We start from the raw sequence: 26,586 nt of genomic DNA, 5'->3' as shown, positions 1-26,586 counted from the left end.
GGCACCTGGGGTGCAGGGGGTGCTGCGTGTCCCCTGCTCGGGGGCCCGCCCTGCCGGGGGTGCAGGGATGTACTGGCTGCCAACACCCCCAGGCCCCCATCACCCCCAGACCCCCATCACCCCGAGCCCCGCCGAGCAGCGAGACCGAGAGCCCGCGCCGCCCCGCTCCCCGCGCCGCCCCGCTCCCCGCGCCGCCCCGCTCCCCCCGCCGCCCCGCTCCCCCCGCTCCCCCCGCCGCCCCGCTCCCCGCGCCGCCCCGCTCCCCGCGCCGCCCCGCTCCCCCCGCCGCCCCGCTCCCCGCGCCGCCCCGCTCCCCGCTCCCCCCGCCGCCCCGCTCCCCCCGCCGCCGTTTCGGGCCGGGCAGCGCGGCTCCGCTGACGCGGTGTCTGCGGCCGGCGCACACGCTTCGCTTTTTTGTTTCTTTAATTTACTTTATAAACTTTTTTCCTCCTTTCCCCTTTCCCCTCCCTCTCCTCACCGTCCCTGCTCCTCCTCCTCCCCCCCCGGCTCCCTCCTCCCCGCCCGCCCCCTCCGCCGTCCCCCGGCCCCGGAGCAGCGAGGCCCCGAGCGGAGCGGAGCGGGGCAGCGCCGGGCATGGGGCGCGGTTCGGCGGGACCGCGGCCCCTCCGCGCCCCCCTGCGCACCCCCCTCTGCTGCCTCCTCGGCCTCCAGCTGCTGCTCGGCGCTGCGCATCCAGGTGGGATCCCCATCCTCCGGGCCCCGCTTTCCTCTGACACCCCCCTTCTTCTGAGCCCCCTCCCTCCAGGACCCCCCCTCCCCGCCCGCTTCCCGCTTTTAATTCTTTCTGGGGGGAGGGGGGTGCAAGCAGCCCGGGAGGTGAGGGAGCCCCCCCAGCCCGGCTCCGCGGGGCGCTGCCCGGGAGGGTGGGGGCACCGCCGCGCTCTGGCTCGGTTCACAGCGCTCCGGTTTGTTTCCTCCCAGGATGTTTTATTTGTTTCCATCGCGGTTTGTTTCACTCCATCCTCCGCCGCTCGCCGTTCGTTCCGCCGCCGTTTGTTTTCACCCCGTTTCGCCGCCTTTTCTCTCGCTCTGATTTTTTTTAGTTCAACTCCCCGCGCCGCCCGGCCACGCAGCGTCTGGCCGCCCGGCGGAAACGCGCCCGCGGCCGCGGGGGGGCCGGGGGGCGCCGGCCCGCACTGCCCCGCAGCCGCGCTCCGGCCTTTTGTCTCCCCAGAGACAGCGGCGGAGGGGAGGTCGGGAACGGGCCGAAGTGTTTTGTTGGTTTCCTCCCCGTCCCATCCTTGAACGCCCCCCCCCGCAACCGCCGTGTTGATCCCGCGGGGTCGGGACTCGAGTAGGTATTTGCAGACTTGGTGGTGGTTGGTTTTTTGGCTTTTTTGTTTGGTAACTTCTCACTATAAAGTCACCGGGTTGTATTATTTTTGTTTAAACCTTCTGAAGACACCGTGTGCCGGACGCCCGAGGCTCCTCGGAGCAGCCCTGGAACTGCTGCTTGAGACACGTTTTGCCCCAGGACAGTCGAGCACAGAAGCAAGGAACTGCTTTTACTGCTTCCTTGGATTCACTCGGCCCTATTGAGAAAACATTATTTTGTTTAAAAAAGAGCAAAATCGGCTACTCTTGCCTGAACAATAACAACCCTTGGCCTATTTTATTAGGGTACGTTCAGCAAATCCAAAGCAGATTTGGCAGTAGCAGCATGGGAGGGCACCATTCCCCCTGCTTCCCTCTCCCCCCAGTCCCACAGCCCCAGGACTGAGCGTCGCCGCGGTTGCCGGCGCTTTGCGGTGCCATCGGTGCCGTTGGGTGACGGTTCCGTGCCAGGCGAGGGGTCCGGCCCCGGAGTGGAGGGGCAAGGCTGGGAGAAACCCCTTGTCTAAGAAGCAGAAAAAGGAGGCGATGGGGAAGGGGACCCCACAGCCGGGGTGTCCAGGTGGGCGGTGCTGGAGTTTGCCGCTGGTTGGAAACATCTCAGCTGAACCCGCAACATTCCGCAGCCGAATTCCCGTTAAACCTCCCCATAATTTCCTTGAGGGCCGTGCATTCCTCCTCTTGCGGGTCTTAAGGGGGGTATGTGACTTCGGCGGGGCTCAGCTACCTGTAAGTACCGATTCCGGCTGTTTTGCCCTGAAGAATGTTGATGGGATCCAGGTCTGGCGCGTCCCCCTCGCTCGAGGACAGAGGCACCTCTGTCCCGGCGGTTTGCGGCGGCAGCCGACCCTGCGCCGGGGCGGGCGAGGAACAAGGCGGCTTTGAGCCGCCTCCAGCCCGCGGTGCTGAGCCGCTCCCGCTGAGCGTCCCGCTGCCCAGGGGCTGCAAACACTCTCAGCTCTTCCTCCTCCATCCTCAATTTTTCACTGTTGTCCCCAGCACGGAGAGTGGACGCGATGGCACCAAAGAAGGTGCCACATCTGAGGTCCCCCGGTGCCGGGCTGGCTTTGCAGCTGGGAAAGGCTCCTCGCTGGGATTTCGGGGTTGGGGTGGGTTAGTCCCTTGAGCGAGCGCTGTTTGCAAGGATGCTCCTGTGGGGCCCGGCGGGCTGGCCTGGCGGACGGCGTTGCTTTCCCTGGGGAGCCAACGCTTCCTCGAGGGGCTCGTGCCAAATCTCTGCAGCATTGCGCAAACACCCACGTGTCCGCCTTGGGGAAACTGAGGCAGCAGCTCCCGTCCCGCCGCGGCCTGCGGGCGGGGTGACGGCCCCGTGTCAGCGCAGGGACGTGGCCCTGCTGGTGTTTCGGATCAGCTTCTCCACCCGCCGGTACCCGACACCGGGACCCGCGGGCAGGAGCTGCCGCCTCGGCTTCGCGCCGAGGGGAGGTGGCGAATGGGACCTGGGGAAGAATTTACAGCCTGTTAAACAAACAGCAGCCTTTGCGTGAAGCTCCCTCCCCGTTTTCCTCTTTGCAATGGAAACAGCTTGTTGCACAGCAAACGCAGCTCCGAGAAGTTATAACTCGACCTTCTTTGGATGATTTGGGAGCGGGAGGTGGGAGCAGAGGTGTCGGCTTCGCTGCTGAAGGCCCAGCGGCTCCGCGCCGGGCAGGGAGTGGGGACACAGGAGCTCGCGGCCCCGGCGGCCGGACGGGGACAGGGACGGCGGGGACAGGGACGGCGGGGACAGGGACGGCGGGGACAGGGACGGCGGGGAAAGGGACGGCCGCTTGCGCAAGAATGGCGAGAATGAGAAGCAGAAGAGATTTGGCCTGCAGCGCAGAGCTGCCCCCGTCCCGCAGAGCCCAGCGCGCTGTGCTGGCCCTGCAGCGTTCCCGTGGGAAGGCGCTGGTGCAGGAGAAGGTGCTTTCAGGCATGAGGTGATGGTTAAAGCCGCGGTGCAGGTTTCTCTCTCCCACTTGATTTCTGGCTGGATTTTGCACCTTTCCCGGCAGGGCAGGCGCACGCCGCTGCCTTCCCTCTCCCAACAGGTTTTCCAGGGAGAACGTTTTACCCTTGACTCAAAGCAAATGGCTGCCGAGCTGGTGCGATTGCGGAGCGCTCAGCCGTCCTTTCCAGCTGATGAACCCGCAGGGGAGGCTGTGGCTGCGGCGCCCACGTCGGTGGCTCTGCCGGGACCCGGCGCCGCTCCCGGTGCATCGCACCCCACTCGGATCCGTCCATCCCGCCCAGCGGCTTCCTCACGGTGTCGTTTAAGCGATTTGTAAGAGCTCGTTCTTCACGTGCGGCCGAGGAGCAGGGTTTAATTAATTAGAACTGTGCCAAGACTGCGGAGCATCGACATTTTTCTCATTCTTGAGATTGCTCGGAGCCCAAAAGAGACCCACACAGATGCTCCTTTTCTTAAAGGACCCATCTTTAATTAATTAAGGATTAGAAAATGATTAGTGGATCAACTTGCAGATTCTTGGGAGCACTCTTTAGCCCGGAGCAAAGGTTTGGCTGTTTGCAGGGGACACGGGACGTTTTTCAAGCGCGATGGTCCCTGTGTCCCCATCCCGGTGAGAGCTCAGACCTGCCCTGCACCTTGTGCTGTTGCAGCAGGGACACAAATGTGACTTTCTGTGTAAAAGAACACGTTTGCAGGATGGTACTGAGACCGGGGAAGGGGGGATCAGGCGCTCTCCTCTGCTTGCATCCAGACACGGTGACTTCGGGCTGTCGGAACAGCCCCATTGACCCGGCCTTGCCCTTGAGGGCTGAGCGTGAGACGAGCGAAAGCACCCGCTGAGAAAAGCGTCGTGTTAAACATCATTTTTATTAAAAGATAAAACGCCGTGGGACACTGGGGGCTGATCCTTGGTGTGCAGATGTGCTCGGTCTTGGTGAGGAAGGGGGATCCCCTGTCCTGAGCTACCGATGGTGCCACTTAGTGTGTTAATAGTGGGGTCAGAGCCTGGAGCAGATCTGGAGGAAATCCGGGGAAATTTCCCTCCTTCCACCGGTTTCGGGAGGACGCTGGGGCTCCCGTCCCTCGTCCCCGTCACAGCCGTGTGCCAGCCCCTCGAGCTGCCCGGGGACGAGCGTCCCCCGCGGAAACGTTTCTTTCTCTGCATCCTGGGCAGAATGGACTTTAACGTCGGCAGAGAGGCTGCAGAGCGGTGTGTGGAGCCCACCGGAGCCTTCCCGCGGCAGCAGACAGCGCTCGGGCGCCAGGCAGCCTTCGTGTCAGGCCAGGCGAGGAGCTCGTCTCCTGCAGCTCCCACCGTATAAGCAACAGCTTCTTTTTGCGCTGCTAGGTGAGCCAAGAGGAGTTTCTGGGCTCCGAGTGCAGGTCCTGATGCTTCACAGCCCCAACCGTGTCATCAGGAGCTTTGCTTTCTTCCCTGTGACAAGAGATCTGCTCCTTATTCCCTGAGGTTGACTTAAAGCAAAAAACCAGCGATCGCCTCCTTTTATTGTGGCGCTTGGCCTGGAGCGGCAGAGCTGCCTGTGGGTGAGTCGGAGCCCCGGGGACGCGCGGGGCCGGGTGACCCCGCGGGACCTCGCGCAGCGTCGCTCTTTTGGTGCAAACCGCTGATTTGGGAGCATCGGGAGGTGTGTGCGCGGGTCGGCGTCTGCCACCCGCTCTCCGCAGCCGTGCCGGTGACCTGCCCCGAGCCAGCAGCTCCCGCGTGCCCCGAGGATGCTCCTGCCGTCTGCGTTTCCTTCCCTTTTGTTTTTATGTAATCTGAAGTTCCTCTTTCAGTGGTCGCACAGAGTTTATCGGTGCCCGGCAGCAGCTCGGGGAGGCAGAGCAGCGGTGCTGCGGCTGCTGGCGTGCCCGTGCTCGGTGGCAGCAGCGATGCTGCCGGAGCTCCCGCGGGCACAACCGCTGCTCCTCTTATCAGCGCTTCCCTGTCCCAGCCCTTGGAGGGACTCACAGGCTCCTTCCTCGGGCCAGAATTTTCTGTTCTCACGAAGGTGTTTGTTAACAGGGGTGGTTTCTCTCCACGGGGGGCTCCCCCGGGTCTCGGATGGAACCCGTTTGCTGCCGACGGCTGCGCCATGCTGGGCTTTGAGGATTTGCTGCCTTTGCAGGGTGGTTTGGAGCAAACCAGCTCCCCCATTGTTTTCTGCAGCACAGAAACCTTAAGAATGGGCTCATTCCCATTTGGGTGACAAATGCAACGGGGCAGGGGGACATTTGTCCCCCTATTCCCCCTGCTTTGAGCACAGGGGCCATGGGCTGAGCTGCCCACGGGGTGCGGGGCAGCCCGGAACCCTTAGCCTATAATTTCCCACCTCCAGTCCTTCTCTTTTTAGAGTAAAGTGATATTTTGTGCTTTTCCGGCCCCCGGCCGGCTGCTGTCAGCGTTGCCCAGGGCAGCACAGCCCGGTACGGCGCTGAGCGCCCAACACCCAGTCCTGGCCCTGGCTCCAGGCTCTTCCCACGTGCTGGTAACTTTTTCTTGCAGCGCCAGGCTGGCAGATGAGCCGAGCGGGGCGTCCCGGTGCTGAGCCCTGCTGCGAGAGCCACCGCGCTGCTCGGTGCAGCAGCTTGTTGTGTATCTGCTGAAAAAGGGACAGCGTCTGGCTCCCGTGGCATCAGCCGGTGACCCAGGGAGGTCTCATCCTGTCCCAGTGCTGGTACTGGGGTCCAGCGGGTCATGGCGCTGGGGCTGCATCACCCCAGAGCTGCTTGCAGTCCCCATCCCCGGTGCTGCTGGCGGGTTATTCCACCGTCGCTGGATGCGGGAAGGGGAGAGCGACGGGCTGGGTGGCGCTGTGGCTGATGCCAGAATGACGAGGGCGGTTTTTGGGAGGGAGGAGCTGCTCTCCTGATGTCCAGCTCAGGACCAAGCCAGCTCCAGCTGGGGAAACACCGGCACTGGTGTCAGGGACCTGAGCCTCAGGCAGCCAGAATCAGCCCCGCCTGAATTTTTGCTTATTTTTTCCACTTCCCATGATCTGAAAAATATTTGCTGAGAAATTAAGCATTTCTTGCTCTAATCGCTGCCTTTCTCTGTCGTGTGCGCAGTCCGCTCCCCGGAGCAGACCATGCAAACAGGCTTCACTTTTTATCTGAGGTCATGGCTGATGTCATCCCAGCTGCGGAATGGGCCTTTTCCATCACTCTTTGGAGCCCGGTCGACGCTGAAGCTCTGAAACGCAATGGGGTGTCTGTCTTCCTCCATTTCTTTCTTCCTTGCAGAGCCGAGTCAGGGAAGTTTGCTGAGCTGGGACATTTGTTGCTCGACTGTGCCGGGGCCGCCTGGAACGACCGAGCTGGGCAGGGTGAGGTTGGGGAATAGGAAATGAAAACCTTTCCAGCCCGAAAAATCCACACAAAACCAAAACAAACCCAGGCTAAATACAGCAGAGCCCACGAGTTCACTTGGACTCGTGGTGGAGGAAGAATGGGTCCCTTTTCAAACAAGCAAAAGGAAACCTTGCCGGAGGTCCTGTTGTCGGTGTAAGCTGTGGGCAGCTTTTTTGCTGGGGTGTTGGGGCAAGAAGTGGCGGCTTTTTAGCTCGGAAAGGTGCTCCTGAAGAAAATAAAGTGTCTTTAGAAGTGACACGTCAGCTGGAGCAACATGTCCCAGTGTAACGGCCTGGCTTTACGGTTTAGACAGGTTTTGAGATGGATTCGCGCCCTGGGGTGGCCGTGGGTGGTGCTGGGGTTGTGGGACGCGGCGGGGTTGGGCTCAGCCCGTGTCCCGTGCGCGGCTGCGCTGGCGCCGTGTCTGCTGCAGCGCTGGCGCCATGTCCGCTGCAGCGCTGGCGCCGTGTCCGCTGCAGCGCTTCCCCTCGCTCCGCTCCCCGCGCCGGGGCTGCATTTCGGAGGGTCCCGGCGCGACGTTCCGCGTCAGCTGGGGCGCCGCAGCGGGTCCGCGGCCGTGCGGGCGCGTTGTCCATTGCGCCAGGTTCACGCGATGAGAGACCTTCCCCCAGAGCTCTTGTTCACTCTGCAGTTCTTTAGCAGGTCCCCAAATACACATAAAATGAGGAATGCCTCTGTTCCCTGCCGGTTTTGCTGGTTGTCTCCGCCCGGAGCAGATGGCCGGTGCTGAAGCTGTTGGCGTGGGCTCCGCCGGCACCGCCGTGGGGCTCGCTGCGATCCCTGGTGATGCTGCAGCCAGGTGCTGCTGCTGGGAACTCAATTTTAAATGGGTCTGACGATGCTCCCAGGGCAGCCAAGCTCTTTGCCCCAGCTCTGGTGCCCAAAAGCCACTTGCTGATGCTTCACAGGGATGTCAGGAGGCTTCCGCCGGCTCTGGGTGCGGACACCCATCCACAGAATTCATCCAGCTCTGGGTCCTCAGCACAGGACACACGTGGACCTGCTGCAGAGGGGCCAGAGGAGCCACAGGAATGACCGAGGCTGGAACAGCTCTGCTGGGGACAGGCTGAGAGAGCTGGGCTGTTCAGCTGAGAAGAGAAGCTCCGGGGAGACCTTAGTGCGGCCTTTCTGGACTTAAAAGGGGCCGAGAAGAAAGATGGGGACAGACTTTTGAGCAGGGCCTGTTGCCACAGGACAAGAGGGAGATTGAGGCTGGACATGAGGAAGGAATTGTTGCCCTGAGGGTGGTGAGAGCCTGGCCCAGGTACCCAGAGAGTATGAACCCAGAGAGTATGGATGAACCATCCCTGAGACACCCCAGGCCAGGCTGGACGGGCTCTGAGCACCCTGAGCTGGTGACGATGTCCCTGCTCATGGCAGGGGGGAGCTGGGGAGCTGGGGAGGTCCCTCCAACCCAAACCATCCTGTGATTCTATGACCACTCTGCCTGGACAGACATCAGGGCAAACCCTGGGGTTATCTCTGCAGAGGTGCAGAGTCCCTGGTGTGCTGGGTGCTGTGCACAAGGCTGCACCCCAAAACTTGCTGTGCATGGAAAGGGAGCCTGATGTTCAGGCAAGGCTGGGGGGGAATGCATGGTACAGCGCCAAATCCTCAGTGACGCTTTAACCCTTTCCCTCTGTTTTTTCCCCAGACTCTAAAGTCTTCCTCATCTACAACACGGGCCTGCAGGGCTGCCTGGAGACGAAGGACTCACTGGTGCGACTGGCCAAGGGCTGCAACACCAGCACCCCGGCCCAGCAGTGGAAATGGGTCTCACGAAATCGCCTCTTCAACGTGGGGGCCATGCAGTGCCTGGGGGTGTCGTGGCATGGGGCCAACGCCACGGCGGGGCTGCACCCCTTGGCCACCTACGAGTGCGACCGCGAGTCCGTCAACATGCGCTGGAGCTGCCGCAGCCTCGGGGAGCAGCTCTCCCAGCACCTCGGCGCCCGCCCGGGCAATTCCTCCCTGGACAGGGGGGACCAGGCGCGTGGCTCGCAGTGGCGGACGTACGGCACCGAGGAGGACCTGTGCTCCGTGCCGTACTCGGGTAATGCCTCGCTGGGCGTTAGTATTATCCCATTACCCAAACCAGCCCTGAAATGCGAGCTGAGGCTGCGGTGCTGCAGTAGTTGGGTCTCAGAATCACGGAGTGGTTTGGGTTGAAGGGACCCCTGTAGATCCCCAGCCCTGCTCACGCAGGGTCACAGAGCAGATCACACAGGATCCCGGGCGGTTTGAATGTCCCAGAGAAGGAGACTCCACACCCGCTCTGGGCAGCCTGGGCCAGGCTCTGGCACCGCAAAGGGAAGAAGTTTCTCCTCGTGTTCAGATGGAGCCTCCTGTGTTTCAGTCTGTGCCCGTTGCCCCTCACCCTGGCGCTGGGCACCACTGAACAGAGTCTGGTCCATCCTCTGCCACCCACCCTGACATATTGATCCTATTGATCAGATCCCTCTCAGCTTCTCTTCTCCAGCGGAGCAGCCCCATCTCTCTCAGCCTTTCCTCCCCAGAGGACACAGCTCCAGCCAGGGCTGCTCTTTTCCCGCAGAGATCTACACCATCCAGGGCAACTCCCACGGGAAGCCCTGCACCATCCCCTTCAAGTACGATAACCAGTGGTTTCACGAGTGCACCAGCACGGGGCGGGAGGACGGTCACCTCTGGTGTGCCACCACCCAGGACTACGGCAAGGACGAGCGCTGGGGCTTCTGCCCCATAAAGAGTAAGTCGGGGTGGCTGAATCCCATGGGGAAAAGCAGGAGCTCTGTGTCCAGCCCTCCTGGCCCTGCCTCTCCCCTTCCGTCCTGAATTGTCTGCTGTGCTAGGCATGTGGCATTGGGTCTTCATCATGCAAAGTAATGAAACAAATAGGTTTTGATTGGTGTGGGAGCAGGGAGAGCTGCACCCTGCCCTTGCTCCGTGTCCTGCTGTGCTGGTCCAGCACGATTTATTGGGCTTTGCTGGGTTATTGGGGTGTTCTGGGGCTGCGCTGCGTGCTCACCCTCCTCGTCCCTGCAGGCAACGACTGCGAGACCTTCTGGGACAAGGACCATCTCACCAACAGCTGCTACCAGTTCAACTTCCAGTCGACGCTGTCGTGGCGGGAGGCCTGGAACAGCTGCGAGCAGCAAGGGGCCAACCTGCTGAGCATCACCGAGATCCACGAGCAGACCTACATCAACGGTGAGACGGCGCAGCCGGGCCGGGTCCCCGTTCCGCCCGCCTCGGCAGGGCTGGTGGCTGGTTTGGGGATGGTGACAGGCTGGGGGTTGGGTAGGGAGCAGGGGGACTGATCCTGCCCCTCTGGTGCTGTCCCAGGGCTGCTGACGGGGTACAGCTCCACGCTCTGGATTGGGCTCAACGACCTGGACATCAACGGCGGCTGGCAGTGGTCAGACAACTCCCCCCTCAAGTACCTCAACTGGGAGAGCGGTGAGATGAGTGGGTCACGGAGGTGATGGGGGACTGGGGAACAGCCTGTGACCACCGGCAGGGGAGGTGGCCTGGGCTGCCACAGGGTGTCCCCTCGCTGCCTGGGACAGAGAGCCTCATGGAGCTGTGGAGCGGCCTGGGACATCTGTGGAGCTGGAGTGGGGACGCCGGGTGCTGGAAGGGGAATTGTCCCTCTGCAAAGCCTCAGTGGCCCTGTGGGTAACCTGGGTTGAGCTTCCTTGTTTGGAGGGTCGCTGTGTCCCAGCTCGGTGGCTGAGGAGCGGTCCCCAACCACAGGCACCCATCTGTAAGCCCGGGGAGCTCAGGGGGCACGTGCACCCATTGTGAGGATTGCTCTGGTTACGCCCGGTGCTGTCACGCAGAGTTGCTCATGGGGACAGTGATGCCCTCAGAGGAGGTTTGGGGACAGGTGGGAGCAGGTTGGGTCTGGTACTGTGACCCCCCAACTGCCATTGACGTTTTTAGGTAAAACAGTGATGCTCCAGGTTCTTGTGCGTTGAGGCACAATAAACAATCCTGGGCATGCAGGGCTGGGTCTTCATCATGCAAAATTACAACACAAATAGGTTTTGAGCGGGTGGGAGCAGGGAGAGCTGCTCCCTCGCTCCGTGCCCTGGCAGCGTGGGCAGCTCTGCCCCAGCTCCGCAGCAGCGTGTCCCCCCGTCCCGCCTTCCAGACCAGCCCGACAACCCCAGCGAGGAGAACTGCGGGGTGATCCGCACCGAGTCATCGGGGGGGTGGCAGAACCGCGACTGCGGCATCGCCCTCCCCTACGTCTGCAAGAAGAAGCCCAACGCCACCTCCGACCCCTTCCTGACCGGTGAGCGGGGTGAGCAGCATGGGGGGCGGGCGTCCCTGTTCCCCGCCGGGCGTGCTCCCATCCCAGCACGCCCAGGGGATGCTGAGGGTGCTTGTGCTCCCATCCCAGCACGCCCAGGGGATGCTGAGGGTGCTCGTGGTGTCCCCAGCTCGTGCGGAGCAGTGGTTGAGCTCCCCGGGGTTGCCCGGATCTGGAAAAGGTCCTGCACAAAGGGCATCCATCCCCTGAGAAGCGCTTGGTGCAGTCGCAGGTTGGGCGGTGGGGTGGAATCAGAGGAGCAGGAGGTCCCGTGGTCCCCAGCGGGGTCAGTCTGCTCTGCTATGGCTCCTCTGCAGAAAAGAGGGATTTTGTTCTGTCTCCGGGCCTGTAAAGCCACCACTGCCCACACCTTGCACGTTAGATTTTGGCCGTAGCCTTCCCACCGTTGCTTTGGCTTGGTCTGCCGAGCGTCCCGTGGGACCGCGGTCCCCTCCGTGCCAAGGGGGGGCTGGCGAGCAGGACAGGAGCCCTCAGCTGCCGTGTCCCGCCAGACTCGTGGTCGGAGGTGAGGGTGGACTGCGAGCCCAGCTGGCAGCCCTTCCAGTCCAACTGCTACCGGCTGGTGGGAGAGAAGAAGAGTTGGCAGGAGGCAAAGAAGACCTGTCTGCGGAGCGGGGGGGATCTGGTCAGCATCCACACCCTCTCCGAGCTGGAGTTCGTCACCAAGCAGGTCAAGCAAGGTAAGCAAGAGCCAGCTGTGCCCACAGCACCCTTCCCGTCCCGTTTTGGGGTCTGCAGAGAGGCTGTTTCTGTGCAATGGAGGCTGCGAAGCTGAGTTGATTCATGTGAAGGGAGTGGAGAGCCCAGGCTGGGGGATGGTGTGTTGCTTGGAGGAGCCTTTGCCTGGGGCGCATCGTCCATCCAGCAGATGGAAAAGCTGTTCCCGGGAGCCCGCGGGGCTGAGGAAGGAGCGCACAGCTGCAGGGGGATGGCGCTGGTCCCGCCTGGTCAGCGTACACAAAGAGAGTCCTGCTGGGCTCGCTGGAGGAGGCTGCGCCTCCTGCTGCTGCATCTGCCGGGGCAGAGAGTCCCTGCTGCAGGTGACGTGAGGGGGCAGCACCTGCACGCGGCGTCCCAGGGCTCTTTCTCCAGTTCTGGCTCACCCGGGTGTAGCTGGGCTGACGTTTCCCACGTTGGGATGTGCCGGAGCTGGGAGAGAACTGGGGAAGCTCTTCAGCCCAGGCAATCACACGGTGGTGCAGGGAGCACCCGTGGCACCGTCCTGGCCCCCGCTTGTGCCGCCCTCCTCGCAGTCACCCTTGGGTCGGGTTTTGCTGCTCCCATGCAAATGCAGCCCTTCCGGCCAAATTATGGACTCCCGCGAGCCTGCAGCCCGTCCCTGCTCTGCAGGGGAAGAGTCTGCAGCAAAACTTCCCGAGGGGACACGAGGGAACCCAGATGGCGGTGGGACCAGGGAGGGCTGGGGCTGAAGGGAGTTCATACTGAGGAAGGGAGGGGGGACATCCCGGCGCTCCCAGTCGGGGATGGGAGGGAATGGTTGAAAACCAGTAGCTCACTGGAGCTGAGCCTGTGGGCCCAAACTCACCGTCTGCTGCTGCCGGCACCTTTGTGAACACTGCTGGGAAGTGTCTGGGGTCCGAGGCTGAGCCCTGCAGTGGTTATTGTGCAGAGCTGTGGTCCCTTCATGGGGGATCATGTCATGGGGAGGGTTCTGCAAGATTTCAGCCAGGCAGAGGGAATTTCACCCTGCCCTGTCTCAGCAGACGTGGAGGAGCTCTGGATTGGCCTCAACGACCTCAAGCTGCAGATGAACTTCGAGTGGTCGGATGGGACGCCCGTCAGGTTCACGTACTGGCACCCCTTCGAGCCCAACAACTTCCGCGACAGCCTGGAGGACTGTGTGACCATCTGGGGACCGGTGAGAGCCCAGGGCTCATCCTGCACCCCCCAGGGTGCTGCAGCACCTGGGACAGGCTGCCCGGAGAGGTGGTGGATGAACCATCCCTGAGACATCCCAGGCCAGGCTGGACGGGCTCTGAGCACCCTGAGCTGGTGACGATGTCCCTGCTCATGGCAGGGGGGGCAATGGGGAGCTGGGAAGGTCCTTCAACCCAAACTGTTCTATGATTATGTGAGCCCCATGGCTGAAGAAGGGACACCTCGGGGAGCATCTCCGGTTTGGTTGAGCATGGCTCATCCTGGCTGTTGGGATGCGTGGGATGCAGCACAACATCCTTGGGGATTTAATGTAGGGAAGGAAAGTCTGTGGACCCAAGGTGGGGATGGATGGGCTGGGACATTCCCCAGGCTGTCAGATGAGGCTCAATCCTGCTTTTCTCCCCACTGTGCAGGAAGGGAGGTGGAATGACAGCCCGTGCAACCAGACCCTGCCCTCCATCTGCAAAAAGCCAGGTCGGGTGAGCCAGGAGAAGGAGGAGGATGACCACGGGTGCCGGAAGGTGAGGGGACCCGGGCGGGCGCTGGCTCTGGCTGCTCCACAGCTCTGCCTGACGCTCGGGGCTTTGGAGTCACACGGGATCTCTCCACAAAACCATTTCCGGGAGCCCCAGCGAGCAGCACCGGCGGAGCATCACGGGGCTTCTGACCCCTCGCTCCTTCGGTTGCATGAGGCTGCGGGAGGAAATGGGGACAAACCCCGTCTGCATGGCCCAAGCTCCCGCCTTGGGCTGGCTGGGCTGCCGGCAGGGATGTTTGTTATTTGTTGCCTCCCTGGCCGGTGTTTGTGCCCGAAGCCGCAGCGAAGCCGCTCGGTGCGGAGCGCGGCGGGACGGAGGCGGCGCCGGCCCCGCGAGCGCAGCTGCGTTCTCTGGGCAGGGTTCTGGGGACACGGCTGCCCAGCCGGCGGGTTCTCCGCCGGGCCGTGCTCTGCCCCGGTTTCCCCGCCGTCGAGCCGGGCTGAGCCCGCCCTGTTCCCACGCTCGCCGGGAAGCCGTTTTTGTGCCTCTTTGCAAAGTCGGCCAGCCTGGCATCGCCGCCGCCCCTGAACGTCTCCCGGCGTTTCAGAGCGAGCCAGGATTGCTCGTGTTCGGACTGGCAAGCAGCCCCTCGGGACCACCCCCAGAGGGGCTGCTGGGCTCCTCAGGTTCTTACCCCATCCCAGCAGAGACACTGGGCCAGATCTGGGGGCTGCCGGCTGCAGAAGCCCCTGTCAGCAGGTGCTGGGCACGAAGCGCTCGGTGGCAATGTGCCGCTGCCACCCATCTGTCTGCGTGTCCCCACGGTCCCTCCTGCCTCTCCAGCCACAGTCTTGCCCTGGCCCATGGTGCCCAGCAGAGAGATGCACCCGCTGCGAAACAAACTGGGAGTGATAAATGAACCGAGAAAAGGCCTTTTCCCATCCTTCCTCCCTTTCACCCCTCCCACCCCATCTTGCTCTTCCATCACATGCTTGCCCCTCTCGTGGATGTGTCCCCGTGTCCCTCTCTGTGCCACCAGCACCGGGGCCGCCCCGCTGCCTGCTCCGGCAGAAAACTGCCGCTATTGTGTGTCCGGGCCCGGAGAGGCTCCAACATCAACAAGGCGGGGGATTAAAGCAGCCTGCGGTGGGATCACTCTGGATTCGGCCCCGCGGTGTATAGAGGAGGATTGTGTGTCCCCCCATGTCCCGCTGGGGCTGGACGCCGGCAGGGACAGACATTTCCCCAGCTTTGAAGCCGCCTGGTGTTTGTTTTCCTTGCAGCCCTGTCCTCTGGGGCCGGGGGCTTGGTAGAGCTCAAAGCTGAGCAGGGTCAGGCTGGGGGCTGGAGACCTGCCGGGGGAGCGGAGGTGGTGGCAGGGGACATGGGACATGGGACGTTGCCATCACCCCCCGGGTTTGCTCCCGTCCTGCGGGGGGAGCGGAGGCAGACGCCCCTGTCACCCGTCCCAGGGCTGGAAGTGGCACAGCCCGTCCTGCTTCTGGCTGGGCGAGGACCGCGTCCCCTACAGCGACGCCCGCAAGACGTGCTCCGACTACGGCTCCACGCTGGTCACCATCACCAACAGGTCAGTGCCGCGCCGGTGCAGTCGGTTTGCCCCAAAATGAGCCCCCGCAAGGTGGGGTGTGACCCGCCAGCTGGGCTTTGCACACAAGGGCTGGAGCATCGTGGGCTGCTTGGCATGGAATCTTTGTAGAATCAGAGAATGGTTGGGGTTGAAGGGACCTTCCCAGCTCTCCCAGTGCCACCCCTGCGGTGCCACCCAGAGCTGTTCCAGCCTCGGGTCATTCCCGGGGCTCCTCTGGCCCCCTGCAGCAGGTCCGTGTGTGTCCTGTGCTGAGGACGCAGAGCTGGACCGGCACATCGCCCGCTCTCGCCATCCCGGCAGGTTCGAGCAGGCGTACGTCAGCAGCCTCATCTATGGCTGGGACGGGGAGTATTTTTGGACGGCGCTGCAGGACATCAACGAGACGGGCGCTTTCCGCTGGCTGAGCGGCGACGAGGTGATGTACACCCACTGGAACCGCGACCAGCCCGGTAAGGGGGGGCCGTGGGTGGGATGGGGACGTCCCCTCCGCGCAGGGCGGGCGCTGGCTCTGCCACCCGCCGCGGTCCGGCCCTAAGGCTGCTGTCCCCCGCTCCCGCGAGCGCTCCAGGTTACAACAAGGGCGGGTGCGTGGCCCTGGCCACCGGCAGCTCCATGGGGCTGTGGGAGGTGAAGAACTGCAGCACCTTCAAGGCCAAGTACATCTGCCGGCAGAACCTGGGCACCCCGGTGAACCCCGAGCTGCCCGGGCTGATCCCCACGCCCAGCCCGAGCGCCGCCTGCCCCCCGGGCTGGAGCTCCGACCCCAAGCTCCGGCACTGCTACAAGGTGAGGGCTGCCTGGGGGGGGTCCTGTGCCTCCCCACTGGTGCGGGGGGGGTTGAAGGTGTTGTCCCAAAAACCTGGTGTGCATACAAATGAGAGATTTTTATTTACAGAGACGAGATATTTATTTACAGAGCTGCGCGAGTCTGGCTGCTGGAATAACGCCAGCACACCAGCAAGAAGAGTAAAAGGCATGAGACTAAATCTGATTACTGCTCATGGCAGTCCTAGGGAGCCAGTTGGTTACACTTTTGCATATCGCATTACATAGTCCTTTTAGCGTATAATGAACAACATTCAGCTAAAGGACACTTTGTCCAACAGTTAGATGTGTTAGAGCAAGACTCAATTGTGCGGCTTCAAAGTGTCTAAAGCCGCAAGGTCAGTAGTGTCTGTAGTTCGCGATGAGGTGCTTTGCAAGTCACTCTTATCTTTGTTTTCTGAGCAGACCGACATAAAGCTGAAGGGATTTGCACATCTTTGGGTTTATACGTCGGGCTGGGTGGCGGCAGCGCGGGGCGGGCGGGCGGGGGGCCGATGCGCTGCCCGTCTCCGGCGCTGAGCCCGGGGGGCCGATGCGCTGCCCGTCTCCGGCGCTGAGCCCGGGGGGCCGATGCGCTGCCCGTCTCCGGCGCTGAGCCCGGGGGGCCGATGCGCTGCCCGTCTCCGGCGCTGAGCCCAGGGGGCCGATGCGCTGCCCGTCTCCGGCGCTGAGCCCGGGGGGCCGATGCGCTGCCCGTCTCCGGCGCTGAGCCCGGGGGGCCGATGCGCTGCCCGTCTCCGGCGCTGAGCCCGGGGGGCCGATGCGCTGCCCGTCTCCCGCGCTGAGCCCGCTCCTCCCTGCCCAGGTGTTCAGCTCCGAGAAGCTGCAGGAGAAGAAGCCGTGGGTGGCGGCGCAGGAGTTCTGCCGGGAGCTGGGCGCCCAGCTGCTCAGCCTGGGCAGCTACGAGGAGGAGCATTTCGTCGCCAACACCCTCAATAAGATTTTTGGGTGAGTGGCTGGCGGTGCTGGTGTGTGTCCCGCTGCCCGAGGGTGCTTGGAACACGCCTGCGCCCCTTCCCTTGCTCCAGCACTTGTGTTTGGGGCATGGACGTGGCTCTCTGAGCACGGACTTACATGCAGAAGGTGCATGAGTTGGGGTGGCTACAATGAGAAGCACAGGAAATTCAGTGTGATTTGGGGATGGAGCTTGATTTAAAAGTGGTTCAGCCCTGAGCCGATGTGCCTGGTATTGGAGCTGCTGTCCTTGGGTGTTGTGGGGACAGCAGGCTCTGAAAAACAGAACCCACCCGATTATAAATATGTATTTCTATACAAATAGAAAAGCTGCTGTTTTGGTGGGGGATGTGTTCTGCACAGGGAGTCGGAGCCGGAGCTCCATGAGCAGCACTGGTTCTGGATCGGCCTGAACCGGCGGGACCCCGCGGGCGACCGGAGCTGGAAGTGGAGCGACGGGCTGGGGGTGAGTCGGAGGGGCTTCCGGCAAGATTTGGGGTGCAGGGCGGGCCCGATCCGGTGCTGCTGGAAGTGCCCAACACCGCCTGTCTCTCTCGACCCCCAGTTTTTCTACCACAACTTTGACCGCAGTAACTACGACGACGACGACATCCGGCCGTGCGCGGTGCTGGACCTGGCCTCCCTGCAGTGGATGCCCATGCAGTGCGAAGCCCAGCTGGACTGGATCTGCAAACTGCCCAAAGGTGCCCGGCAAAGAGACCCCCAAACGCTCAGCTTTGAATAACCTGGCACGGGACGGGCTGTGGGTGGTGGAGCGGGTGCAGGGGGACCCGCTGTCGCCTCCCTTCCCAAGGTTGTGCTTTTATAGAATACCAGGTCAGAAGGGACCCCGAGGATCATCTGGTCCAACTTGTCTTGGCAAAAGCCCAGTCTAGGCAAGCTGGCCCAGCTGCATCTTAAAAGTGTCCAGTGGTAGGGAATCCATCACTTCCCTGGGGAGATTATTCCAATGAAATTAATCGTGAAAAATTTCCTTATGGGAAGATGAGTCCTAATTCAGGGGTTGGGGGAGGTGGGGGAGGTGCTGCCCATCTTGGGGGGATTCAGGAGGGCATCTCGCCCTTGGAGCCCATGTGGTTTCCAGGCGAGCGCCAGCAGAGCGGCCGGCCCTGCGTCCCCTGACCCTCTCCTTGCCCTTTCGCCAGGTGCTGACGTGAAGGAGCCAGAGATCACCACCCAAGGTGCGTTGGCCACGGTGTGGATCATCCTCTCCCGGCGTCTGTCACCTGTCACACGCATGAGCAAGGCACTGTCCTGCAGGGTGTCCCTGCAGTGCCACCGAGGAGGATGGGTCCTGTGTAGGGTTTAACAGCCCAGGTGTCCTCCTGCCCCTTGCTGCAGGGACTGGGCAGCGTCAGCACCCTCAGATGTGGGAGAGGGGCAAAAGCAAAGCAGCCCAACCCGTGGGGACCTGAGGGACAGAGTGGCAGATGCTGGTGGCTGCAGCGGGGGGTGGCACAGCCCTGGCGTGACACCGGTCCCTGCCTGCAGGTAGCAAAGAGTGGGTGAAGTACCAGGAGGCCGAGTACAAGTTCTTCGAGCACCACTCGACGTGGGTGCAGGCGCAGCGCATCTGCACCTGGTTCCAGGCGCACCTGGCGTCGGTGCACGGCGAGGCCGAGCTGCGCTTCCTGGGGCAGAACCTGCAGAAGGTACCGGGGGACGGACCTGCCCCGGCTGCTCCTTCCATCCTTTGCTGAGGGGACATTACCTGGGGACAACTGGCCTTTCTGTACTTAAAAGAGGCTGATAAGAAAGATGGGGACAGACTTTTGAGCAGGGCCTGTTGTGACAGGACAAGGGGTGATGGTTTAAACTAAAGGAGGGAGATTCAGGCCGGACATGAGGAAGGAATTGTTGCCCAGGGCATGGTGAGAGCCTGGCCCAGGTTCCCAGAGAGGTGGTGGATGAACCATCCCTGAGACATCCCAGGCCAGGCTGGACGGGGCTCTGAGCACCCTGAGCTGGTGACGATGTCCCTGTCATGGCAGGGGGAACTGAGGGAGCTTTAAGGTCCCTCCAACCCACACCATTCCATGATTCCATGATGATTCTAACTGGGCTCTCCTGGGATCGAGATGGGGGTGGTGGCAGCTCCCATGCCTGGGTGTGGGTTTGGGGCTCAGAAGGGTGATGCTTTTTGCTGCGGTGCGAGCTGGGGGGGCTGCGGTGCCCACAGTGGCCGTGGCTGTCCCCAAGGACACCCGGTCCCGCGGGGCACTGACATGTCCCTCCGCCGGGCAGTTCTCCAGGGGCCAGGAGCAGCACTGGTGGATCGGGCTGCACACCTACGAGAACGACGGGAGGTTCAAGTAAGTCGGACACAGAGTCACCGCGTCCCTGTGTGTCCCTGTGCCACTGTCCCCAGCTCTCAGAGCACTGTGGCTCAGCACCTACATCTTGGGTCTCATTCTGGGGTGCTGCGATGGAGGTCTCTCACCCAAGAGAGGGCAGCGGTGCTCCCAGTTAGGGCGTAACTGGCCCCGTTTGCCATGTCGCTGCCCGGACCCTTGCTCCACCGGTGCCTTTCGCAGGTGGTCCGACGGGTCCCTCCTCAACTTCGTCTCCTGGGCGCCGGGCAAGCCCCGGCCCATCTCCAAGGACAAGAAGTGCGTGTACATGACGGCCAGCAGAGGTGAGGGGCTGGACCCGGCCATGCTGGGGGGCTGAGACGCCCCGACCCCACGGTGACATGGGGGGTCACGCCTGGCCTGTCCCTCCCCGCAGAGGACTGGGGGGACCAGAAGTGCCTGACGGCGCTGCCCTACATCTGCAAGCGGAGCAACGGGACGGCCGCCAGGCCTTCGCCCCCGCCGCTGCCCGCGCCCGTGAGCGGGGGCTGTCCCCGCGGGTGGGTCCCCTTCCTCAGCAAGGTACGGCAGGACAGGGAGGGGACGGTCCCCTCCTGACACCCCAGGGTTCTGGGGGGTGCATGTATAGGGATTGCTGGGAGGGCTGTGCTGTGGGGTGGGGGTGCGGGAGGGGTTGGGGGGTACGTGGGCCTGAGGCTGCAAAGGGGAGAAGCACCCTTGGGGTAGAATGGGGCTGCAGAGGGTGGGTGACTGGGGAAGGTGTGGGGCTCGGGCTGGGGGGGCTGGTTGCACCCCCTGGACCATCCCTTGCTCCCACCCATGCAGTGTTTCAGCTTCAATGGCCACGACAAAGCTGAGATAGTGAAGTGGCCTGAGGCGAAGCAGGCATGCGAGAGCCAGGGTGCTGTCCTGGCCACCATCGCCAGCCCCCTGGAGCAGGGTATGTCCCCCCCGTCCCCACCAACCCCTCTGGCTAGGGACCTGCCAGGGCTGGCGACCTCAGCACCTCGCCCATCCCTTGCAGCTTTCATCACGTCCATGCTGCCCAACATCTCCTTCGACCTCTGGATCGGGCTCCACGATGCGCAGGGGGAGTTCCGCTGGGTGGAGGGCGAGCCGCTGCGGCACACGAGCTGGGCGCCCGGGGAGCCCTCGGGCTGCGGCGCCCCCGGCCCCCGCGACAAACCGGTGAGTGGCACCCCCCCGTAGCCTCCCCCAGCGCCGTGTCCCGCTATGAGGATCGTAGGATCATGAGTCATTTAGGTTGGAAAAGCTCCTCAAGCTTGAGTCCAACCATTATCCCCACCCCAGCACTGCCCCATGTCCTGAGAACCTCATGTCCGTCTGTCCAACCCTCCAGGGCTGGTGACTCCAGCACTGCCCTGGGCAGCCTGTTCAATGCCCCACAGCCCTTTGGGGAAGAAATTGTTCCCAGATCCAACCTCAACCTCCCCTGGCGCAACTTGAGGCCGTTTCCTCTGCTCCTGGCGCTTGTTCCTGGGGAGCAGAGCCCGACCCCCCTGGCTCCAAGCTCCTTTCAGGCAGTTCAGAGATCAGAAGGTCTCCTGTTCTCCAGCTGAACCCCCAGGTCCCTCAGCTGCTCCCATCACATTTGTGCTCCAGCCCCTTCCCCAGAGTGCCAGGGGCATCTCCGAATGCAGAGCAGGATGTGGCCCTATGAGGTGGGGGTCCTTGGGGTGGGGGTGTCCGTGGGGTTGGGATGACGATGCTGAGGGCTGTGGTGACCTTGTGTCTTGGCTGTGCAGACCAACTGTGTGGTGGTGTGGCACGGCTCGCCCCCCCTTTTCACGGGGCGCTGGGACGACCGGAGCTGCCTGGAGGAGAAGCACGGCTACATCTGCCAGCGGAGCATGGGTACGGGGGACACAGCGGGGACAGCCCCAGTCTCTGCTCACTGGGGACCTGTCACCACCGCCCTGCTGCCCCATGCTGTGGTGGGGCTGTGGCCGGGGAGCTCGGGGTGATGAGTGCACCTTGGAGGGTCAGTCCTGGGGACATGGCCGCTCCACCCTCCCTGGTTGCACCGCAGTGTCCCCAGGTGCCCCATGTACACCCAGGGACACCTCACCTGGGGGGGGTGGATGAAGGGGTGAGCCCCTGGGATGCAGGAGTGTCCTCCGTGCCCTCTGACCATGTCTCTTTGCTCCCCCAGACCCGTCCCTGAGCCCCACGCGGACGCCGTACCCCCCCTCGCCCACCGGCACCCTCTTTTACCACAACAGCACTTACCGCATCCTGCAGAAACCCCTCAGGTGGCACGAGGCCCTGCTGCTCTGCGAGACCCTCAACGCCACCCTGGCCACCATCCCCGACCCCTACAGCCAGGCGTTCCTCACCCAGGCCGTCAGCAGCCTGCGGGCTCCGCTCTGGATCGGCTTGGCCAACGACGAGGTGAGGGAGGGGGACAGGCAGCCAAGGTGGGGGTCCCCAGGGGTCACGGCAGCCCCCCAGCTTCTCCTCGCCTTGGTTCTGCAGGGAGGCCGGAGCTACTCGTGGCTGACGGAGGAGAACGTGTTCTACACCAACTGGCAGGACGGGGAGCCCCAGCAGGTCGCCGGCTGCTCCTACATGGACGCGGACGGGAGCTGGCGCACGGCCGGCTGCGACACCAAGCTGCAGGGCGGCATCTGCCAGCTGCGAGCAGGTGCCTGTCGGGGGAAATGGGGGGACACGGGGTGGACCGGGTTGGGGAGCAACAAGGATTGGAGATAGCACCCCACCGGGGACGTTGTGCACCTCTGTGTGCATCCCTCCCGGGCTGGGTGCTCCAATATGCTGTGGGACCCCCACGCCCTGTGCCCCCCCCAGCACCCCCAATGCACCGTGTGCCCCCCAGGTGCCGCCCGCCCGCACAAGTGGAGCTACAGCGGCAGCTGTCCCAAATCGCTGGAGGACTCGTCCTGGATCCCTTTCCGGGATCACTGCTACACCTTCCACATGGAGATCACCCTGGGGCAGAAGGACGCCATGAGGAGGTGCCAGAAAGGTATGGGGGGCTGTGGTGGCAGAGGGGGGTGACATTCCCAGGATGGGGTCCCCAGGATGCCTGTGGGTACAGCAGAGCACGCATGTCCCTGTGCCCATGTCCAGCGGTCATCTCCTGTTATGTGTTGGAGTTCCCCAACTACTACATGGTTCGTGGGTGGTTCCTCAGCTTTGTCCTCTTGGGCACTGCTGCTCTTTAGCTCCGTCCTGCGAGCTCTGGGCTCTTCCCTGATGCTCTTTCCTCCGCAGTTGGTGGCACGGTGTTGTCCATCCAGGATGAGATGGAGAACGTCTTCGTGTGGGAGCACCTCCAGGCGTACGAGGGCCCGTCCAAGGGCGCCTGGCTGGGCATGAGCTTCAACCCCAAAGGTACAAAGAGAGGAACAAGGTTTTACCCCCTTGGGCAACACCATAAATTCCCAGCAGGTCTGCGGTGGTGGCAGCAGCGTGGGGCTTATGCCATGGTGTGACCAGGAGCCTCAGGCCGTGCTGGATGTGTCATATGTGTCCTCCTCTGGCTTGGTGGGGTGGGAGTGACGGTATTCACACCCAGAGCGTCCTCCAAGGCACTGGGGCCTGTAGGATCAGGAAGGTGCCCTGCAGCGCCTGGTCCTCTCCACCTCCCCATGTCCCCATCACACCCGCTCATGGCCCCATCACACCCGCTCATGGCCCCATCACACCCACTCATGGACCCATCACACCTTCTTGTCACCTCATCGCACCTTCCTGTGCTTTCAGAAGTGGGGCAGAGCTGGGGTGTCCCCTTCAGCCTCTCCAGACCTAATTCTTCCATTTCCCAGGTGGCACCTTGGTGTGGCACGACAACACTGCCGTCAACTACTCCAACTGGGGCCAGCACGACACGGGGCCCAGCATGCTCAGCCAGAACAGCTGCTACTGGATCCAGAGCAGCAACGGCGTGTGGCGCCTGGGCTCCTGCACCAACGTCACCATGGGGGTCATCTGCAAGATCCCCCGAGGTAGGGTGCCTGTGGTGCCTGGGTTGATGTGGGGTGAGCTGGTGGTCCGTGCAGGCGGCATCGGCCACTTGTGTTGGGCAGTTCAGGTGTAAGGGGGTTGTAGGGGCCGGTGTTGGGGTCTGCAGGTCCCCACTGGGCTCAGCAGTGCTCGGGTGGGCTGCGCCTGCCTCGGAGGCCGGGTCAGCGCCTCAGTGGCCGGGTCAGCACCGTGGTGCCGGCGCTGGGAAGAGGGGAGGGTGCTGTGGCTGCGCGCTCACCTGTCTGTGTTGCTGTTGCAGTGGAGGAGAGCAGCTTTTCCAGGGCAGGTGAGTGGCATCGTCAGCCTGGGCACAGCACTGGGACTGGGAACTGGCGCTGGGGGAGCGTGGTTTAGCCCAGCTGTATCAATAACCAGGGAAATGGTGTTTGCGGGTGGGAAATCCCATCCGCGGGTGGCTTTGGCCCTGGGTTTGGACTCCCCGGCAGCAGGAACCACCTGTCCATGGAGTGTGTCTGGCCAGTGTTTTGCTGGGCTGTCTTGCCCTTGCCCACACTGCCTGGCCACATCTGCTGGTGGGATCCCAAAGATCCAGCCCAGGCAGCTGCCAGATGTTCACGCACATCAGGAGCAACCCAAAGAGGCTGCCTGGCCCCCGGAGCTCTGCCACGGGCAGGATGTCCCCAAAACACCAAAGCAGCCTCCAGTCCTGTCCTGCTCTGACCCATCCAAAAGACTCAGACATCAGGTTCTTAGGAACATGGGGCAGCGCCAGCGCTGGGTTAACAGTTGGACTCGATGATCTTGAGGGTCTCTTCCAACTAAAACGATTCTATGATCCTGCCCAAGAGCCCCCATCCGGCTGGACACCCACCAGCCCAAGCCCCTCTTTGCAGGATAAGATGCTGGGAGACATCAGGCTGCCTTTCCACCGGCCTTTCCCCCTCCCCGCAGCTCTGCCGGAGAACACGACGGCCATCGCGGTGGTGGTGCTGTCGACGCTGGCGCTGTGCGCCATGCTGGGCATCGCCGTCTACCTGTACAAGCGTCGGCGGAGCGCGGAGCGAGGAGCCTTCGAGAGCGCCCGCTACAGCCGCACCACCTCCAACCCCAGCGAATCCGCCGAGAAGAACATCCTGGTGTCGGACATGGAGATGAACGAGCAGCAGGACTAACGGCAGGGGGGACGCTGGGGACGGGGACCTGGGGAGGGGGGAGGACGGGGAGCATCACACGCGCTATCCCCACGGGGCAGGGGGGACCAGGACCGGTGCGGCGGGGCAGAGAGAGGGGCTGGGGTCGGGGCTGGGGTCGAGCGGAGGGAGCTGGGGTTCCTCCTGCCCCATGGGTCTCTGTCGCCATCTCCGGGCTCGTCCCCGGCTGCCGGGAGTTCTCCTGCAGCAGCCGTGGAGGCGGTTTCAGGGCTAAAAAGTTTTGAGGAAAGTTGCTCCCACTGGTTCAAGAGCTTTATGGCAGTGTGAACAGGCTCCACAACACCTTCCCCTTGGGTGGTGGGTGTGCAGGGCCCCACGACGGGCTTGTTCCCCCCAGGAGCCGAGCTGGTGGCCAAGAAGACATCGTCCTGGGCAAGAGGTCTCAAAGCCGATCTACCTCCTCTCCACACAGCAGCGAGGGCCCTGCCAGCCCCCAGTCCCCACCAGCTCTCGCCCTCCTTGGCATCGTCCCCCACCTCCGGCAGAAAGCAGCGGAGCTGCCGTCGCAGCGACCGAGCACGGTTCCCCCCCAGCAGCAGCGTTGGGACCCCCTCTCCTCCCTGGCGCATCCCCAGGGCTGCACCCAGCCCCGGCGGGGCTGCGCTGCTCCCCGCTTTCCGGTACTTTGGTGTGCGCGTCCCCCAAATAACTGCACGTGATGGCACTGGAGCAAACTGCTGGCCAGGCCCCTCTCTGGCGGGAGCCCCCCGGGCACCCCGGCTCCACCGGAGGAGCTCGGTGCCACAGCACGAGGTGCTGCCCGGGCCACCATCTGTCCCTTGCCGGGCAGGGACAGCGGGGCTGGGGTCACTCGCTGCTGGGTGCTGCATTCGGGCCAGGAGGACGAGCATCAGGGCTGTAGGGTGGGGAGCGATTTGGAAGCTTTGGTGGTTACTTTGAAAGTTTGGTGGTTCTTGTTTTGATTTGTTCTGTTTTTTAAGGAAACGATAGCTTTTTTTGCTATACTGTATTGAGTGCGTGCTGAATATATACGTTCTTTCACACAGCTAGCTGGGGTGTTTCTGGTTGCTGTTGTACGTGTAGAGGAGGAGGAAGGCAGCGCAGGGCTAAGCCTGGCTTTAGACCTGTGCAGGAAGGAGCGGGGCGCCCAAGGCGGAGCTTTTCTCCTGCATCCCGGTGCTGGGGTGACAGAGGATGCCTGGAGACAGCAAGAGACATTCGGGCCCCAAGGGGGGTTCCCTGCTGGGAATGGGACCCAAAGAGCCCCCGAGACCTCTGAAGTGGGGTGGCACAGCCCCTACAAGGGACATTGCGTTTAGTCCTCTGCCTCCGAGGCTCGAGTTGGGTTTTTATTTTCATTGTGACGACGAGAACTAGCTAATTTTTGTTACTCTCTCCTTTTTGACGCCTGCGTGGATTTTAAAATCTGTTGATTTCACTTAAGCTGGACATTAAGTGTTTAAGAAACTGTTGGGGGGTGGGACGAGGGAACACGGGATCGTTGGGGTTTTGTTTTCTTCTTGGCAATGTCCAAAAGCCACCACGACGTTTCAGGGTGAGCGAGAATCTGGAGCACACAGAGCTGCCCCGGCTCCGTTTCTCTCTCTTTGGCTGTCTCTGTATTTTCTTTCCTGAGGTCCTTTCTGGTGTGGAGCTGTTGGTTTTGTCCAGGGGCCCGTGGCTTTCCCAGCGTGGCTGTTGGATCCTGAAAAGCCGAGCGTGGATTCCTCCTCATCCCCAGCACGTGTTGATGTGCCGAGCTGGGGAGGCGCCGGCATCGCTGGTTGGAATAGCGGGAGGGACGCTGAGCCGGACGGGGGTGGAGGTGCTGGACTAACCCCTCCTGGCTGAGCTGAGCTCTTAGGAAGTCCTAAAAAATCAAGGTGGAGGTTCGGACGGGTGGGAAGGAGCGGGGGAAGAGCGGTGCTGGGGTGGGGGCGCAGGGGAACGGTGGGGTTTGTTGGGAGACGCGGGGGGTACGGCCGGGATGGGCGAGTGAACAGCAGGTGCTGGGTGTAGGAGGAGATTCCGTCGCCGTGCGGGAGGGATGGCGCCCGGCGTTCACACAGCCCTCCAGCGCTTCGGTTCACAACGCTTCCGTTCTTAGTTTTGTTTGATTTTCTTCTCAGTTAATTTGTTCTCTTGTCTCCTTCGCTCTCGAGAAGAGAGATCTGTACAATCTAAGGGAAATTTTGTACGCGAAGAGTTTCGTCAGCTGTCGGCAGCAATCAGGATTACGGGAAAAACGCATATATGGTTAAGTGGTATTTCCTATCACCATTAGAATAATGTGAAGAATTGCTTACAAGGACCCTGTCTTTATATATATAT

The 26,586-nt window shown here is 62.6% G+C and overlaps 1 protein-coding gene across 1 annotated transcript; it reads left to right on the top strand.

The window, feature by feature from the left end:
* Positions 1-532: 532 nt before the first annotated feature.
* MRC2 (mannose receptor C-type 2) lies at positions 533-24,269 on the top strand. The gene is made up of 30 exons (XM_082070737.1): positions 533-697; positions 8,352-8,750; positions 9,252-9,425; positions 9,722-9,886; positions 10,022-10,135; positions 10,833-10,976; positions 11,507-11,695; positions 12,740-12,894; positions 13,328-13,435; positions 14,866-14,981; positions 15,303-15,451; positions 15,571-15,788; positions 16,633-16,775; positions 17,145-17,247; positions 17,347-17,485; positions 17,948-17,983; positions 18,294-18,454; positions 19,047-19,114; positions 19,337-19,437; positions 19,530-19,675; positions 19,940-20,054; positions 20,139-20,302; positions 20,881-20,989; positions 21,288-21,526; positions 21,611-21,779; positions 21,972-22,121; positions 22,370-22,489; positions 22,924-23,103; positions 23,382-23,408; positions 24,035-24,269. The coding sequence occupies exons 1-30, from the start codon at positions 595-597 to the stop codon at positions 24,253-24,255; spliced, it is 4,425 nt and encodes a 1,474-aa protein (XP_081926863.1). The 5' UTR covers positions 533-594; the 3' UTR covers positions 24,256-24,269.
* The last annotated feature ends 2,317 nt before the right edge of the window (positions 24,270-26,586 follow it).

Source organism: Streptopelia decaocto (assembly GCF_964273445.1).
Source record: "Streptopelia decaocto genome assembly, chromosome: 22".
NCBI lineage: Eukaryota > Metazoa > Chordata > Aves > Columbiformes > Columbidae > Streptopelia > Streptopelia decaocto.
This window is presented reverse-complemented; position numbering and strand designations above follow the sequence as displayed.

Excerpts from the sequence above, each read along its gene's own strand:
- MRC2 (XM_082070737.1), top strand. The coding sequence starts at position 595 with ATGGGGCGCGGTTCGGCGGGACCGCGGCCCCTCCGCGCCCCCCTGCGC. Across the intron at positions 698-8,351 it reads GCTCGGCGCTGCGCATCCAG|ACTCTAAAGTCTTCCTCATC; the intron begins GTGGGATCCCCA and ends TTTTTTCCCCAG. Across the intron at positions 22,122-22,369 it reads CATGAGGAGGTGCCAGAAAG|TTGGTGGCACGGTGTTGTCC; the intron begins GTATGGGGGGCT and ends TTTCCTCCGCAG.